This window comes from Hevea brasiliensis, chromosome 13 (assembly GCF_030052815.1).
Source record: "Hevea brasiliensis isolate MT/VB/25A 57/8 chromosome 13, ASM3005281v1, whole genome shotgun sequence".
NCBI classification, from domain to species: Eukaryota; Viridiplantae; Streptophyta; class Magnoliopsida; order Malpighiales; family Euphorbiaceae; genus Hevea; species Hevea brasiliensis.
In genome coordinates, this window is record NC_079505.1 from 10,353,280 (window position 1) to 10,371,682 (window position 18,403).

The 18,403-nt window shown below is 33.4% G+C and overlaps 1 protein-coding gene across 1 annotated transcript; it reads left to right on the forward strand.

Moving 5' to 3' along the window:
• Window positions 1-360: 360 nt before the first annotated feature.
• On the forward strand, window positions 361-13,829 carry LOC131172049 (protein ACCELERATED CELL DEATH 6-like). Its single transcript, XM_058132993.1, has 9 exons — window positions 361-1,036; window positions 2,918-3,007; window positions 3,107-3,624; window positions 4,828-5,420; window positions 5,502-5,603; window positions 5,954-6,071; window positions 6,340-6,399; window positions 6,474-6,560; window positions 13,677-13,829. The coding sequence occupies exons 1-9, from the start codon at window positions 361-363 to the stop codon at window positions 13,827-13,829; spliced, it is 2,397 nt and encodes a 798-aa protein (XP_057988976.1).
• The last annotated feature ends 4,574 nt before the right edge of the window (window positions 13,830-18,403 follow it).

Genomic DNA, 18,403 nt, shown 5'->3' on the forward strand with positions numbered 1-18,403 from the left:
TTGTAATTATTTTATTTTATTTTATATAGATGAGTCTAAAAAGCAACCTACACTAACTGGTTACAAATACTCGTTAAAAAAAAAAAGTGGGTTGCAAGTATTTTTTTTTTTTTAGTCTCATTTTAAATTTTTTGTACACTTGGCATCAGTCCAACAAATTGCGGCATTGAACTGCATATAAACTAGCCGCATTGTAGAATTAACCATGAGAGAAAGGCCAAGGCTGTGGCTGCTATATATATCTACTTTTTAGTCATTTCCCACTTAAATCAAGTCTTAAACCACAGCCCTTTTCCACATTATATATATGTTCTCATTTTCTTATCTTGTGTTATCTTATCTAGGCAGCTACACCACCAAATGGAAACTTGCACTTACATTGATGCCGAGTTACTGAAAGCGGCAGAAGATGGCAAACTTGAAACATTCAAAGATGATCCAGAATCAATTGATAGCCTACTGTCTCCAAATAAAAACACAATATTGCATATCTACCTTAGCACTCTAAGTGAAAGATCCACCGAGTTTATAAAGGAGGTACTTAACATTCGTCCGTCGCTGTTACGGAAGGTCAATGTCCACGGCGATACTCCGTTGCACATTGCAGCAAGGTACGGGCATGCTGATGCTGCAAAAGAGCTAATCGAACAGGCAAAGGCTTCAACACGTGATGAAAGAGATTTAGAGAGCGGAGAAGGGACAAGAGAGAGTGAAATGGCGGCAGTAAGGAAGATGTTAAGGATGACAAATATAAATAAAGAAACAGCCTTGCATGAGGCGGCACGAAATGAAAGAAGTCTGGGTGTTGTGGAAGCAATAATGAGTAATGAAGATCCAACAGAGTTTACATATTCTGCCAATAATCGTGGAGAAACTCCGCTTTACATAGCTGCTAAAAGTAGAAGGATACCGACAGTTTTTAAACTATTATGTCATCCCAATTCACAATCACTGGCTTATGGTGGTCCCAATGGTAAAACGACATTACATGAGGCAACAATGCTGGACTTCGGAGATGAGGGCTCAAAAAATGAAGGTAGATCAGTAAGCATATCGTAAACTTCCTATATATGCATATATTGAGTGTTTTGTGTGTTAGTGTAGGAAGTGAATTGCGAATTTGAAACTTTTTTTTTTTTTTTTTTTAATCTTATAACTGCAAATGATAATAGCTGGAAATGGAACAACCATAGCCAACTTAAAGGTTTTTTTTTTTTTTAATAGATTAGAAGGTGTTTAAGTTGGCTTATTAAAATTAGATCTATAGTGTTTATTGGCATATTATAAACATTTAAAATTTTAAATAATTAACATGTTTAGTATAAAATAGATTATAAATATATTTATTATTAAAATTAATAAAAAAATATTAAATAAATGTAACATGGTAAAGTTATTGATTAAATTACTTTACAAGTATCACTTATACGCATCAAAATGAAAAATTAATTTTTCAATTTTTTTTTTAATTTATAAACTCAAAAAATATTATAACCAAATATATCAACATAATTTTAAAATTTATAAGCTGATGAAATAAGCTTATAAGTTAAGATAAATATTTTTAATTTAATAATATTATATTATATAATTCACAATTTAAGAATAATTTTAAATAATTGACAAACTTATTCATAACAAGAATTTCATGATATTGTATCATCAAATTAATTGATTTATAAATGACGTAATTGGCTAAATCTCTTGAATAATTTCTCAAATATATAAGAATAGTTTTAATAAATTTGGAGGAGGATTGGTGGCTTAAAAGATTTTTCTGATCTTTTGCATTAAGTAAATTTACATGACGTTGTATCATTCAAGAAATTAAGGAAAGAAAAGTGCATTTAAATTGTTTATATATGTTGGTTGCTACTGTAACTGTAATTGTGGGCTCTAGCTTAGTGCAGATTGTTCTTCTCTCCTCTTTTAATAAATTTTAGCTTATAAAAAAAAAATTGCATTTTGATGTTTTTCTAATTACACCTTACTGTCAATAAAATTTCACTCCTAATTGCCAACCAAGCTAGAATGTGATCAAGGAAGGAATTTAGGTGGATCACTGATTATGATTGATCTGAAATCGGCCAGGATTGCTCTTATTACTGCTCATTCCTCAAAAATTGTAGGTGGCAGGTGAAAGTAAGACAATTGAATTCTATTTTATAAAGTGTGTATCGCCGTCCTAGCAAAATGCTAAAAAAATTGAAGAGGTACGTCCATTAATCAAAACAGATGTAATGAATGAGGCACATTCTATGTTAGTTATCAAAGACATGTATTTATATTAATATTAAAATTTTTAAAATTCATTAAAAAGCTCAAAATTTTCTGAAAACAGAAAAGCTATTTAAATAGATATTCTTGCACGTATATAAGAGTTTCTCTTTGTTTCAGTTTTAATATATTTACTTAATTTAATTTAATTTATTTAATAATTTAATTTAATTTATTAATAATATAGATAGATGTAAATAAATTTAAGTTTCAACAACACTTTTTATAGATAGATGTAAATAAATTAAGTTTCAACAACACTTTTTACAAAATGATGTTAAAGTAATAAATAAAATTAAAATAATATATTTAGACATTTAAGTAAAATATAAAGTAATAAATAATATTACAACATTATGCATAATATTATAAATTAGTGTAAAAATGATGTTACAAACTTTAGATTATGGGGTTTCTACACATCATTAGATATTTGATGATAATTCTTATTAGCAACATAATTTAAATTTTCAACAACATATAAGATATGCTGTTAAAGCCTATATTTGTTAGATATGGATATATAGTGAAAATTTTAAATTTTTATAAAAAAAAAAAAGAGACATCATTCATAACTTGATAATTAATTAAGATTTTGATATTAATGATTATGAATTTGTTCTTATTTACTTTATTTCAGGGATGAGAAAGAAGGTATTGGAGAAATACAGATCCTTGGCCAAAGAGAAAGACACAGCAGTGCGGACTGCACAATGCCCTGGATATATTGGTTAGTGTCTCATTGTTTAAGAAAACCTTAGTAATTAATAAATTAAGGATAATATTGATATTAATAATTATAAATTTGGTCTTCTTGACTTTCTGTCAGTGTATGAGATGATAGATAGGCTATTGGCGATATGGAGTAACTTGGCCAGAGAAACAGATGAAAAAGGATGGACTCCACTTCACTATGCTGTGTACGCAAGAAATTGGGCAGCGGTCGACGTGCTATTAGATGTGGATAAATCTACTGCTTATATAGCCGATAAATATTGGAAGAGGACTGCTCTTCACATTGCAGCCTGTCGAGGCTTCCAATACGAAATGGAATTGATTATTGATGGATGCCCGGATTGCTGCGAACTTACTGATAGTAGAGGCTGGAATGTCATTCATTATGCAGTGATCAGTAAAAATGATGAAGTGCTAAAAGCAGCGCTCCAATATTCATCATTGATTTATCTTTTATATGGAGAAGATGTTAAAGGAAATACGCCTGTCCACCTATACAAGACTTATCATTCTCGTTTGCCTTCTTTCATAAAAAATGCATATGAAGACAATGATATGTTCAAACATTGGAGAACATTGCACGATCAAATTCAAATGGAAGGAGACTTTAAGGTCAGCGAACTAACATCTTATCATAATATGGATATTACCTTTTGGTTCTTCTTGAAGCAAAATATGCTATGCACTAACCTTTTTTTTTTTTTAAATCACTATAATACTGATGAGAAAAATTCACAACATTAATCAATAAAAGGAATCAAACCTGAAACTATGAAGATATTTTTTAAATACCCTTTAAAAAGTGTAAGAAGACTAGATTTGAACGTTATTAGCAAATATATGGCCTCTTGAGGCTCATCATTAGACTATCTATAATTTATCTATAGTAAAATTATTATAAATATTAATTCTATAGAAATGTAATTAAGCTATATATTAATAAAATTACCAATGTTCAAACAAGAGGGAAATGATTAGTATACTAATGGGTTTTAGCTCAACAATATTAATTGTGTATTTCTATGCTCATATTTTTTATTGAATTTTTTTTATAATAATTAAAATGATTGTTATACTAATGAGTTTTGGGTCAATAATATTAATTAGAACCATTTAAGTATTAGATTGAATTCCGACTAGAACTTACTGAATAAAAAAATAAAATAATTATTATATTTATAATAGATAAAAAATTATTATTATTATTATAATATATACATTATGGATGTGAAGGGAATTTGTGAAATGAATAAAAAAATATATGTAGTTAAATTTATATATTTATAAAAGGACATCTAATTATAAAAATATAAAAGTCTAATCACATGCAACTTTTTAAATAATAGATATGAAAATTTATAATATGTTCTTATTTTTTGTTAATATGTCCAAGTATATAAGCACAAATTTCAATTGATTTCAAATTAAACAAGATTCAACTCCATTTTACTAATGTGTCCCATAATTTAAATTTATAGAATTAAAATGATTTTTTATTTATTTATTTGATTTTGATTAGGCGTCCGAAGTCAAAATCTTATAGTTGGAGAGACAATTCCAATTAATAAGTGAAAAAAAAAATCTTGCAATTAACTCAATTTTAGAAATATAAGAGCTTATTAGTATATTTTTAATATATTTTAAGAATAAATAATAGTTATTAAAAAACAAGGCGTTCTTTCTTTTTAAGTAAACATTGAATTGAGCAATACAAAAATGGTAACAGTAAGTTGAGAAATGGTACCAAAAGAAATTATATCTTACTATATTTCTAACGTTTTTTCAAAGTAATTAATATTCTAAAACTTGTTGCAGAGTGAAAATTTAGCATGGATGAAAGACCTTGGCACTGGACCATTAGGGAAAATTGAAATGCAAAACATAGAAGGCCTAAAGACCAAAAAAAATATGATACGTAAATTTGAAGATGTCAAAGACTCTCATTTGGTAGCTGCAGCACTTATAGCAACAGTAACGTTTGCAGCGATGTTCACCTTACCAGGAGGTTATATAAGTGATGAAAACGATTTAAAGAAGGGGACTCCTATCTTAAGCGGAAATTCAGCTTTTACAGCATTTATGATATCAGACACTATAGCTATGGTTTTATCCACTTCTTGTGTCTTTATCCATTTTATATTGGTGATGTTAGGATATCTGGAAAGATACTATTGGTTAATAAAATGTGCCTTCAGCTTCCTCTTCTATGCTATGGTAGCAATGGTGATTACATTTGTGACAGGCGCTTATGCAGTTTTAGCACCTACGTTTGGATATGGCATTTGTGTCATCGGATTGAGCTTCTTCTTCTTCATATTTTATTCGATCATAAGCGTAACATGGAGTTTATTTCTTTCGGACGATGATGATGAAGAAGTTAATAGCTACAAACATCAAATAAAAACTTTGTAAGTGGTTTTCTATATATTATAAAACTTTTAATTCCGTTAATATTTTCATTATTTTAACTTTTTTATGCACTATTGAAGCTCTTGGCTGACTGGCGGAATTTTTTGGTTGGGTTTCTTGTTCATTGCCCTCCATTTGGAGCTTCGAGATATGTTTAAGAAGTTTAAAAAGTGGCGGAAGGGGTTAGTCAACCGAATCATCAGGTGTTATTAGATGCCAAGAAAAAGAGACACATGCTTGCTATTACCTCATGGGATGTTAAATGGTGTATCCCTTCTTATGGATGTGTTTAATTTAATTTTCAATTTTTACATTTTTACTTTAAAAAATTTAGAAGGAATATATGTTAATTATTAGGGTAATTTCTTATGACACTAAAGACACATATACTCGTTATTAGCTTAATGGCATATGTGTTGCGCGTAATATCTTTTTATTTTAATTCATGTATATTTTTACTAAGATTGGAATTTATAGTTACTATAAATAAATAATTTTATAATAGACTACAATAGATTTTTTGAGCCTGCAGAGGCAATTATGGTAGAAACCCTGGTCCTATTCCTTTTGATGTTCAAAAGGAAGCATGGCAAACGTTATCAGTAGATAACCAACTTGGTTTAGTGTTCTCACAACCTGATGATGTTGTGGTTAATTTCTTGGTCAAGCAAATCAATTATGATATGTTGGCTTTCGAGGCTTCAAGGTCCTGGGGTTTTCTTGCATCTAGGTTGTTTGGGAAAAACCTCCAATCTCACTAGGAAAGGAAGCTTCTCTCTCTTTTCTTTTGGATTTGGACTTTTCTTATGGCCTATTCTTCTAGTTCAGCCAGTTCCTTTTAATTGCGTTATTTGTCTTGTTTGGGAAGGTTCTGATTCATTGTTGCTTTTTTAGAGTTTTCTTGAATTTTTGAGCTAGAGGGATTCTGTGCTTTGGCCTTCCTCTCCTTTCTTGTGTTCTCTTTGTGGCCTTGAAGCTGTAAGTGTTTTGGCTATTTGGTTCTATGAGGATTTCTTCTTTACTTCTCTATTTCTTTTAAATTTCTGTCGGAGCTAGCTATTGTTGTTGGTTCGGGTATTGTAGCTGCTGCATGTTCTTGTTCTGCAGTGTTTGTTGTAGATTCTGTTGCTCCTGGTTGGGTTAGGTGGTTCGCTCCTTAGATGCAACATATTTTTGCTCTGTGTTTTTGACCTTACCCTTTGCATTTGAACCCCTATTTTGCTGTGTTTTTTGGTCTCTTTTTTTCTACGTTTTTGGACTTGTTTTCCTATCTGTCTTGGCGCTGCTTGCTCTTTCTTTTCATTTAATAAATTCTTTGCTTATAAAAAAAATAATTGTATGATAAAATATACCTCCAAACGATTCTAAAAGTTAGATTAATTAGAATAATAATTGAAATCAAAGTATTTGATAGAATTTCTTATCCTAGTATTAGAATAATAACATCTAGAAGGGAAAAAATGTTACTAGTACAATTTCTTATCCTAAAGGTAGATACTCGCTAGCCTAATGGCGTATGCGTACATAGTATGTAATATTCTTTTTATTTTAATTATGCATATATGTAAAAAATTAGAATATATATATATATATATATATATATATATATATATATATATATATATATATTTATTTATTTATTTATTAGAAAAAATAATTTTATTATAAATATACATGCAAACAATTTTAAAAGAAAAATTTATTAGATTAATAATTAAAATCAAATTTTCAATAGAATTAAATTTAGAGTTAAATTCAGTTTGTTTTATAAAAAATAATTTATTTATAAGAAATATTATGGGAAAAATTATTTTATGTTATATGGTTGAAAAATACTTTTTAGTATGTGGCGCACATTAATAATGTCATAATCTAATTTTTAGATCAGACCAAAAGTAAGACTTATAGTAATTTTTACTAAAGTATTTTTCGCTCATCGGATCTCAATTTTAAAGGTCATCTTATTTACTATAAAAATATATTTTTAGTCTAATAGCATATGATAATTCACATGAAATACAATTTATTTTTATCAAAAATATCTTTGAAAAATAATTTTTTTTATTATTTAATTGTAGTGCTAAAAAATATTAAAAATTAGTTTTTGGGGTTTGATATGCATTAATAATATTACGATCTATTTACAGCATCAGACTGATACTTAGATATTGGCTATTCTTTAGAAAAAGAAAAGTGAATATATACTGATTGCATACTCCGCAAGTGTACGGCTCGTTCAAGTAGTAAAAAAAAATATCGTCCCACAGATATTTATTGTTTGAGTACCAAACTATAAAAGTCACGATTATTTGGGCTATCGATAATTTGTGCCGAAAATAGAGTAAGAGATGCAGCAAGTTAAATTAGGAAAATAAGGAAATTATAATGAATTAAGCAATTAAAATTCTAAGCACTATACTACTTTACTAAAATTTCAGCAAGTGACAAAAGATTTAATTAATTAATGGTAAAAATTGATTCCAGAGTTGAGGTTCATGAAGTAAATTTCATTGGGATTTGAATAGGCAAAGCCAAGATTAAGGGAGATACAAGTTTGAAGGAAGTTGATTCTGATCTCCTTTAATTTCTCTTTCAAGCAAACTAAAGAGTATTTTAAAGGAAACTAAACCCCATTCTCATGCGATGTTTAATTACTCAAAACCCTTTAAGCATTTTAATCAACTTGAAAATTCCTCTTAACCCACTAGTTTATTTCTAACACTAGGTGATTAAGTTCATTATCTTGATTATCTATCATAGATTTTCACCTCTCAGTCCTTCAATCTAAGATTAAGAACAAAACCTAAAGGGTACTAACAATGGGTATGTAAATAAGCACAGAAGATAAGAATCAAAGCTTATATAAACTAAAATCTGGTTAAAACCAGTCCAAATCCATAAATAAAACTTAAATCATTACACTCAACTCTGAAATCTTAAGTATCTACTCACTCATCCTTGTATTTACAAGTAGAAAATATGAAATAGAGTAAGAAAACATGAAAATAAGACTAAAAATAAAAGAACCCAGAAGAAGAGAATCTAAATCTCTGAAAATGGAAGATGAAAAACGTCACTCTGCAAGTGTTCTTCCTCTAAAAATGACGTGATTCCCTCTTTCCTCTTGATGTGGCCCAACCGCAAGTGCACGGGTCGTACAAGTAATACAGTAAAGATATCGTTCTCACGAGGAGTTGTGTTAATGATTGAATTTTTGATAGAAAAAGTTGACTAAATTGAACTAATTTCAAAATTAAAGCAATAAATTGATGGGTATTGGAGTATGAAATCTATATGTGCAAAATTAATAATCTATCCAACAATGTATTAATTAAACTAAAATTGCATCAAATTGAAATAAGCAAGTTCAAATATGGCAAGATTTAAAATGGCAAGCAATTAAATTCAATTGAAAATTAACAATGATAAAAAGGCGATTCCGGAGTTCGGGATTTCATATTCGAGCTATTTTGGGATTTTAAATTGGTTATCCAATCTTGTGAAACTTATGGGTTTTAAGGAGATTAATTCTTAAATCCTTTGAATTCCCTTTCGAGTGAGACAAAGAGTGCCTTAATCAATCTAATCCTACTTTCGTGGAGTTAGAGTTAATTAAGACCCATTAAGTTCTTTAATTAATCTGTGAATCCTCTTAATCCTTAGTCTATTTCTAGATCTAAGTTAATTAAGTCCAATTCCTTGATTATCTATCACAAGGCCTTCTCCTTTCGGTGCCTCAACCATGGATTAAGAACATCACTTAATGGGATCCTACACTAAGCATGTCATTAAGCACACAAGAAATGAATAAAACTCATTAAGACCACAAAATATGGATTACCCAATCAAAATCCACAAAATATCTCAAATATTACAACCCTTACTCCAGAATCAAAATAAAACTACTCACTATCCATAATGCTTACAAGATATATTGAGTTTAAATGGAAATAAAGCTTTAATCTAAGCTAAGAAACAAGAAACTAAACACTAGAAATGTAGGAAAAATGTAAGGAAAGAAAGAAATCTGCAAATCTTGGTTGAAAATGGTGTGGAAGGTGAAAGTGACTCTTCAGCTGCTGCCTACACCTCTTCCTTGTCTTCCTCTCCTCATCTTTTTTTCTAAAATGGGAAATGGGACTATTTATAGCATTTTCTGACATGGAGCCCTAAAATGGTGTGTTCTAGGAGGAATTTTCTGAGGGAATCTTCTCGCCACCATTAATGAAACTTTATGGATCGCATAAGTTATGCAATCCCTTATGCGCTTTCTGGTTTCTGGTTCACTTATGCGAAACTGCATGACTTGGTGCATAGGTTATGCACAATTCCGTGAGAGTGCATAAGGGAGGCGTGAATGTGCATAAGCTATGCAGTCTCCTTATGCACATTTCGGCAGGTATTGGAACAGTGATTTTTCCCTTATGCAGATCCGCATAGCTTATGCGGCAAGTTATGCACAATTTGGTCAATGCATATTTCAGCTTGAAAACTTGTTTTTGACATCTTTGGCTGTAGAAGGCACTCCTCAATGGCAAAATTTCTCTTCAGTCCTTCAAAAACACCATTTTTCCTACAAAACAAAGTAAAAATTACAAATTAATCCAAAATTGACAATTATGAAAAACTAACTAAATAACTAATGAAATTAGCTAAAAATAACTAATAATAAAATAAAATGGCTATGAAATTAGACCTAAATGACTATGCAAAATGTATGCATCAAATACCCCCAAACTCAAGCTTTTGCTTGTCCTCAAGCAAACTTTAAAATGTGATGCAAATTTTTAGGGGTGCCTTATCCAAAGAGCTATGAAAATCACCTATTAAAGTAACTTAACACCCCTTTAGCCATACCAGCAATCCATATACCCATCCTTCAAAATGCAAAGAATTTAATGCTTATCCAAGCTTTCACCGCTTAGCCATCAAGTCAATTATCATTCAAAATCCCCAAACCAACCAATCAAAAGAGAGAGTCATGCTCAAAAGGAATTCTAGGACAATCAATAGGCAAAGTGTCTCTATATAGAATGATGGAATTAAATGAATGAATAGATAATTTTTCCAATCCCATAGGCAAATTCCCTACTCCTATCTCCACTAATGTAGCAAGTACTATCAAGAGATCAAAGGTCTTTTTAGGGATGTAATGGGGCCATGGGGTTCAAAATGAGGCTAAGAAGAAAGATGGGTAAAAAGGATTCAAAGCATGAGAATATTTTCAATTTTTTGAAACATAAGGTACACTTCTTATTTTATTATTATTATTATTTTATATATATATATATGGGGAAGAGAAATACACAATGAGGATTGTCAAGTGCTAGCATAGTTTACAAAACACATAAAAATGGAGGGACATTTTGATTCATTTTCTTTTGATGATTGTCCCTAAAATTTGCCACCCCCAAACTCATTTCTTTTAATACTTTGGGTGGATTTCTTTCATTTTGAATGACAATGGTGAAAAGCACATATACTAGCACTTTTACAAGATGACAAGCATTTCTTCTCCCTTTTATTGTATTATTTTTTTTCTTTTTTTTTATATATATATATGTACCTAATGTTGTAAATAATTATTCTCATGAAAAGGGTTAGAGTGTTTGGTTCATTGGCTAGGTAGTAATAAGGGTTTTAAGAAAAATTATGGACAAAAAGCTCAAAGGGTTTTCAAGGGTCAATTTATTAGGAAAAGGGCCAAAAGTTTAAAATGAGAAGGTTTAAATCAAAGAATGCCTAATCATCTCTCTCTTCAAGTACAAGCTGGTATTTCGCCTTGAAAGGTTTAGAAAATTTGTTCTAGGATTGGTGAGACATCATTTGACTACCTTATATCCAATAACTCCCTCTAAACATTCCAATCTCTAAAGGACTAGTTGGGTGGCTTTTTGGCTAAGAAGATATAGGCAAGGGATAGACACTTTAAAACCTTGCACCTCTTAGGAAACTTTCAATCCACAAACCCAACTAAAGGTAAGTCAAATCACTCTCATAGGCAACTTTTCAATACTCAAGGGATTTGGCAAAAGATTTTAATGCATGATGCATGATTCCTAAAAATGAGTAATGCATTAACTAAATGGAGGAAATCTATTTGTCTATTTGTGTGCAATGTGTACAATTTCTAAGTGATGTATAATGTGTGTGTAAATGTGTTATGTATATGTATGTGTGGATGTATATGTAAAATATTTACAATATATGTAAATGAAATGGGATGAGATGCTCTTATACTCAAAATGTGAAAAATGAAGCAAAAATCAAAATGTGCACCCCCAAACTCAAAATTGGACATTGTCCTCAATGTCTCAAGCAATGCATTATCAAAACTCAAAGCAAATAGTAATTACCAGGAATTGTGAAATGTTAAGAGCAAAAAGAAAAGGTTACCTGGTATAGAGCAGATGAGAATTCAAGAGATAATGGGAATGCATAAGAAGTCGCATGTGTTATGCAGAGTAAAGTGTCAGTCTGCACAAGTGCATAAGTAGGGTGCATAAGCCGTGCTCGCATGAGTGGCAATAAGGGCTGCACAGCTATGCAAAATATTTGCATAAGGGAATTCACACTGCGGCAAGATATTCAAAAGTCACGCATGATGATTAGCAAAGGAAAATGTGCAACCACCAAGAGAAGCATGCAAAATATACAATATATGGACAATTATGCACAAAAGGGCAGTAAAGGCAGTGAAAATCAATGAAAACTAATGTAATGGCCATCCAATAGAACTTCAATAAAAACATAATTAAAAACTAACTAATTCAAAACATACTAATAGAATTCAAAACAAACTATAATTGTTTGAACATATGTACAAAGAAAAAGTCCTTGAAGTTTGAACAAAAGTAAAACAAAACTAATCTAGTTCTATTGTTTTGCCCTTGTCCATAGATGTTGCTAAGGGCTGGTTGCATCCGTCAGCCGAAATGATGGTGCCGAGGAGGTGATGGAGGTGGAGGTGGCATTCCCTAAAAATCATGAGTTTCTTCATCATCTCCTTCAATTCTTTCTCGCTTGTCCTCGGTTTCCATGACAAGGTCAAATAGGTGATCATGACGATCCTTGAGAGTATCAAGACCAGTGTCAAGCTTCCTATCCACAAAGTATATATCATCACTAAGCATTTCAAGATAGGTGAATAAGGCTTTAGTGTTGAATGCATGAGGGGATGTGGATGAGGAGGGATCAAATGTAGGAGGTGTGGCCGTGCGTAAGCCGGGTCTCTTGTGCATTGAGGGGTGGGGTAGGTTCAGGAGAGTGCTGTGGGACTGATGGGACAGTTGGGCTTCGTTGTGCAGTGGGTTCTGGCCGCTGGTTGTGCAATGTCGAATGTGGCAAATCAACCTGCTTTTGGATAGATGTGCAGCATCAAAATATAAGGTGTCCACAAGTGCTGGTATTGGGTGCTCTTCAGGATTAAAACCAAAATGCTTGGCTATAATAGTTATGAGCCCACCCAAGACAATGTCACCTATGGATTTGGTGGCAATATGCAACACATGCTCACAAAAGAAATAACCAGGAGAAACCTTGACCTTGTGAAAAGCACACCATAACATGAATAATTCAGATTTCCACAAAGACTGTAACTAGTCCCTCTCGCCCAAAATAGTGCTAGCAATCACCTATGAATAAACCTAAGTGCAGGTCAAGTATTTGAGAGGTTTTGATCCGCCACAGTAAAAGTCCGAGGTTGGTTTGTGATAATTCTCCAAAATTGAGCAGCATTCCAAATACCCTTGTTTGCTACCTCTACCCCTGTATATGGCACTCTAAATAGCCCATCAATTGCAAAACCAAGAATGCTATGAAATTGATCCAATGATAACTCTCTATTTTGCCCCAAACATCTAAATTTCATAGTTGGCTTAAAATCTACATCATGCAATTTCAGGGTGGCAGAGAATGAGGAAATAAATTCCAAAACTAAAGCTGGGTAAACAATTTCTTGCTTGTGCACAAATTCCATCCAACCCATACCATCAAGATAGGCAACCACATTGTCAAATAAACCAAGTGACTGGAGAGAGTCCACAGAAATATACCTAGTGGGTTGCACCTTCCTTTCCTTAAGTCGTTTAAATGTTGCTTTGTGAGTTGCATCAGGAAGGGACCAAGGTAGTTTTGAGACCTGTGAGGTTGCTGACAATTGCTTTTTGCTGGAAGAGGGTGTGGAGGCTGAAGTTTTTGGCTTTTTGGGTGGAGGCTCTGACCTTGGGGTGGTGGGTGGTTCTTTGCGTTTTGAGAGAGGAGGTGCAGAGGCCATGGGTCGGGTGGATTTTGACCTGATTTTTCGTTTATACGTAGCTGTGGAGGGTGGTGGGGGTGTCTCTTGTGGAGGGGAATCGGGGTTGGGAGGTCGCATTGACAATGGCGAAACCTGGAGAGGGGAAGTTTGAGGGGAATGGGGAGGCGACTCCATGGTTCCCGATGGTGAGGATGGAGGAGATGAGGGCGGAAATAAAAAATGTAGGGAGAAATTAGGGTTTATGCGGTGGAAATGTGAGTGGAGAAGAATAAGAGGGAAAATGTCGGGAGAAATGGAGGTGGAAGGACGGTCGTGAATAGAAGAGTCGGGAAGTGGAGGTGGGAAAATTGGTTGCCGAAAAGAAATTTGATTTGAACAGGGTTTGTGTAAAAACTGCATAAGTGAAAAGTGAGTGTGCATAACTTATGCACTCTCTTATGCATGTTTCGGTGGGTGATAAAAAGGTGTGAAAAACTGTTTATGCAGGAGTGCATAGCTTATGCACTAACTTATGCAAGTTTCAGCTTGTTTTGGACTTCAGAGAAATAGCTCATGCAAAAGTGCATAAGTCATGCACTTTCCTTATGCACTGTTCGGCAAGTTTTGACTTTTAGGGAGAGTGGTCATGCGGAAGTGCGTAAGCTATGCACTCTGCTTATGCACTTTTCGGTGGGTTTTGAAATTTTGGGTTGGTGGTCATGCAGTTGTGCATAAGTCATGCACCCTCCTTATGCAGGTCTCGGCAGGTTTTGGTGTTTGGAAAATGTGGTCATGCAGTTGTGCATAAGCTATGCACTCTGCTTATGCACTTCTCGGTGGGTTTTGGGATTCAGAGTTTTCGGTTATGCAGTAGTGCATAAGTTATGCACTCTGCTTATGCACCTCTCGACAAGTTTTGGGATTTTGGGTTGGTGGTAATGCAGTTTTGCATAAGCTATGCACTCTGCTTATGCACTCCTCGGTGGGTTTTGGTTTTCAGAGTTTTCGGTCATGCAGTAGTGCATAAGTCATGCACTCTCCTTATGCAGACTTCGGCAGAGAGAGAAAATGCAGGATTTGAAGTCATGCAAATGTGCATAAGTCATGCACACACTTATGCAAGTCTCGGTAGGTATGAAATTTGACAAAAATGTGGCTATGCAGAGTTGCATAAGCTATGCACTACCTTATGCAGTTTGCAACAGAGGTGAAAATGGCAAGAATTGTGGTTATGCAGGATTGCATAAGCTATGCAGTTGCTTATGCACAATTCAACAAGATTGAGATTGCAATGGAAAATGATTTGCAAGTGTGAAAAATACCCTAGAATGAAGAAATATAATTCTATTAAGCATAAATCATGAGAAATTATCACCAAAAACACATCAATATATACAAAATCCATCAAAATTACATCACACATGCTTGTAAAAGTGAATCCTGCATAAAAGGCATTTGTGACCCATGCCATTTTGACTCAAATTCTGCAAATCAACATTTAGCACATTAAAACTCAATAAAATCTGCATAAAGTTGCATCTATTCACAAATGAGAATGGACTCTCCAAGTTATGCCAAGAAAATGCAGTATTTCCACCTTAAATCCCACAACCCAAATAAGCTCAAAACTGTAAAAATGACCAACTTACCACCACATAAATACGATAAGCACAAATACTTAAAAGTTACACTCCCAACCTCACCAAGAACATAAGTCATCTGCTGCAGACCCCTCCTTTGCTGTAGAATTTCATTTTTTTTCCTCTGCATAAACTAGGTAGCAGACCTGCACAGGTTATGCAGCAAAAATCAATCAATTTTGGGAGAGTTGAAGGATAAAATTTCAGGTTAAGAATCACTCCCCAGCAGTTCACCAGCCTTTCTTCATTGAAATACATCTACAAGGGACAAAATTCAACAATGTCAAAAATTGAATTTGGGGAGATTCAAGATAAAAACAAAAGTAATGAAAGTAAAAGTAAATCAGCAAAAGCAAAATAAAAGGACTTGGGATGCCTCCCAAGAGGGCTAATTTATAGTCCTTAGCTGGACTTTTCATGAATTTTACTGAAAAGAGGTGAGGGATCGGAGAGCTTGTAACAGCTTGCTCCCTTTATTGGGTCTCCAGTTATGTAATGTTTCAATCTATGCCCATTGACCTTAAAATTCCCAGATTTTTCACTCCAAATTTCAATTGCTCCATAAGGGAAAACCTTAGAAACTCTATATGGACCAGTCCACCTTGATTTAAGTTTTCCAGGGAACAATTTCAATCTTGAGTTGAACAATAAAACTAAATCACCCTCTTTGAATTCCTTTTTTCTAAGATGCTTATCATGCCAAACTTTAGTTCTTTCTTTGTAAATACGGGCACTTTCATAAGCATCCATCCTCAATTCTTCAAGCTCATTAAGTTGCAATAGTCTCTTTTCACCAGCTTGCTTAAGATCAAAATTCAAGGTCTGAATGGCCCAATATGCTCTATGTTCTAGCTCCACAGGTAAATGACAAGACTTACCATACACCAACCTAAAGGGAGTAGTTCCTATAGGGGTTTTGTAGGCAGTCCTATATGCCCATAAAGCATCATCTAGTTTGATAGACCAATCTTTCCGAGAATTGTTCACTGTTTTCTCCAAGATATGTTTGAGCTCTCTGTTAGAAATTTCAACTTGTCCTGAAGTTTGAGGGTGGTATGGGGTAGCTATCTTGTGCACTACACCATACTTCCTCATTAAGCTCTCAAATTGCTTATTACAAAAATGGGAACCCCCATCACTAATTATAGCCCTAGGAGCTCCAAATCTACTCAAGACAAATTTCTTCAAGAATTTCACTACCACTCTAGCATCATTAGTTGGAGTTGCAATAGCTTCCACCCACTTTGACACATAGTCAACTCCAACTAGGATGTATCTATTACCAAATGAAGGAGGAAATGGCCCCATAAAATCTATTCCCCAAACATCAAATAATTCCACTTCAAGAATATCATTTAGGGGCATTTGATCTCTTTTTGACAAATTTCCACTCCTTTGACATTTATCACATTCCAACACAAATTTCCTCACATCCTTAAAAAGATTTGGCCAAAAGAAACCAGCTTGCAAAATTTTACTAGTCGCTTTAGAGATTCCAAAATGTCCTCCATAATCGTAAGCATGGCAATGATGCATAATACTGTGGTCTCCTCATCAGCAATACATCTCCTTATTAAACCATCACAGCATCTCCTAAAGAGTAAAGGATCATCCCATCTATAAAACTTCACCTCATGCAAAAACTTTTTCTTTTGTTGCCATGTCATTCCTAGAGGTAAAACTCCACAAGATAGATAATTCACAAAGTCTGCATACCAAGGTAGTTTAGCAACAAGAGAGAAAAGTTGTTCATCCAAGAAAAACTCATCAATAGGGATTTCATCCAATTCTTCATCATCCAATTTCAACCTACTAAGATTATCAGCAACTACATTTTCAGCTCCCTTCTTATCTCTAATCTCCAAATCAAACTCTTGTAGCATCGAATCCACCTAATGAGCCTAGGTTTAGCCTCCTTTTACTGAGCAAATACCGATGGTCGCATGATCTCAAAATATAACCACCTTTGAGTCAATAATGTAAGGTCCGAACTTTTCCAATGCAAAGACAATTGCTAAAAATTCCTTTCAGCTTGTTGCATAATTTGTTTGAGCCTCATCCAAAGGTTCTACTAGCATAATAAAAATAATATGCCTTATTGTCCTTTCTATGACCAAGAACAGCTCCAATTGCATAGTTTCTAGCATAACAAATAATTTCACAAGGTAGGCTCCAATCAGGTGGTTGCATGATTGGTGCAAAGGATAAGAGCTTGCTTCAACTCGCAAAAGGCATCCAAACACTCTTGGTCAAATACAAATGGTATGTCATGACTTAACAAATTAGACAAAGGTTTGGCTATTTTAGAAAAATCCTTGATAAAGCGCTCAGAGAACCCAAAGATGTCCTAGAAAACTTCGAATTCCTTTGACATTGGTAGGAGGAGCCATCTTCTCTATCACTTCAACTTTGGCTTTATCAACCTCTATTCCTCTGTTAGACACCAAATGTCCAAGCACTATCCCTTCCTGAACCATGAAATGACACTATTCCCGCTTTAACACAAGGTCAAGATTCGCACATCGCCGCAAAACTTTAGAAAGGTTAGCCAAGCATATGTCAAATGAAGATCCATAAACAGAAAAATCATCCATAAAAACCTCCATTATGTCTTCAATGAAATCTGAGAAGATTGCCATCATGCACCTTTGAAAAGTGGCTGGTGCATTACACAACCCAAATGGCATCCTCCTATAAGCAAAGGTTCCATATGGACAAGTAAAAGTGGTTTTCTCTTGATCATTTGGATGGATAGGGATTTGAAAAAAACCTGAATATCCATCTAAATAGCAAAAATAAGAATGCCTAGCCAGTCTTTCTAACATCTGATCAATGAAGGGAAGTGGAAAATGATCTTTTCTAGTGGCAACATTTAATTTTCTGTAATCTATGCACATTCGCCAACTAGTCACTGTTCTGGTGGGAATTAATTCATTATTTTCAATTTTGACCACCGCTATTCCACCCTTTTTGGGACAACATGTACTGGCTCACCTCAAGTACTGCTCGAGATAGGATATATGATCCCTGCATCAAGCAACTTCAAAATTTCTTTTAACAACTTCTTTCATATTTGGGTTCAACCTCCTCTGATGTTCAATAGATG

Coding starts and splice junctions, on each gene's coding strand:
- LOC131172049 (XM_058132993.1), top strand. CDS start 361: ATGGAAACTTGCACTTACATTGATGCCGAGTTACTGAAAGCGGCAGAA. Junction 5,421..5,501: donor AAACATCAAATAAAAACTTT/GTAAGTGGTTTT, acceptor GCACTATTGAAG/CTCTTGGCTGACTGGCGGAA. Junction 6,400..6,473: donor CTCTTTGTGGCCTTGAAGCT/GTAAGTGTTTTG, acceptor TTTCTGTCGGAG/CTAGCTATTGTTGTTGGTTC.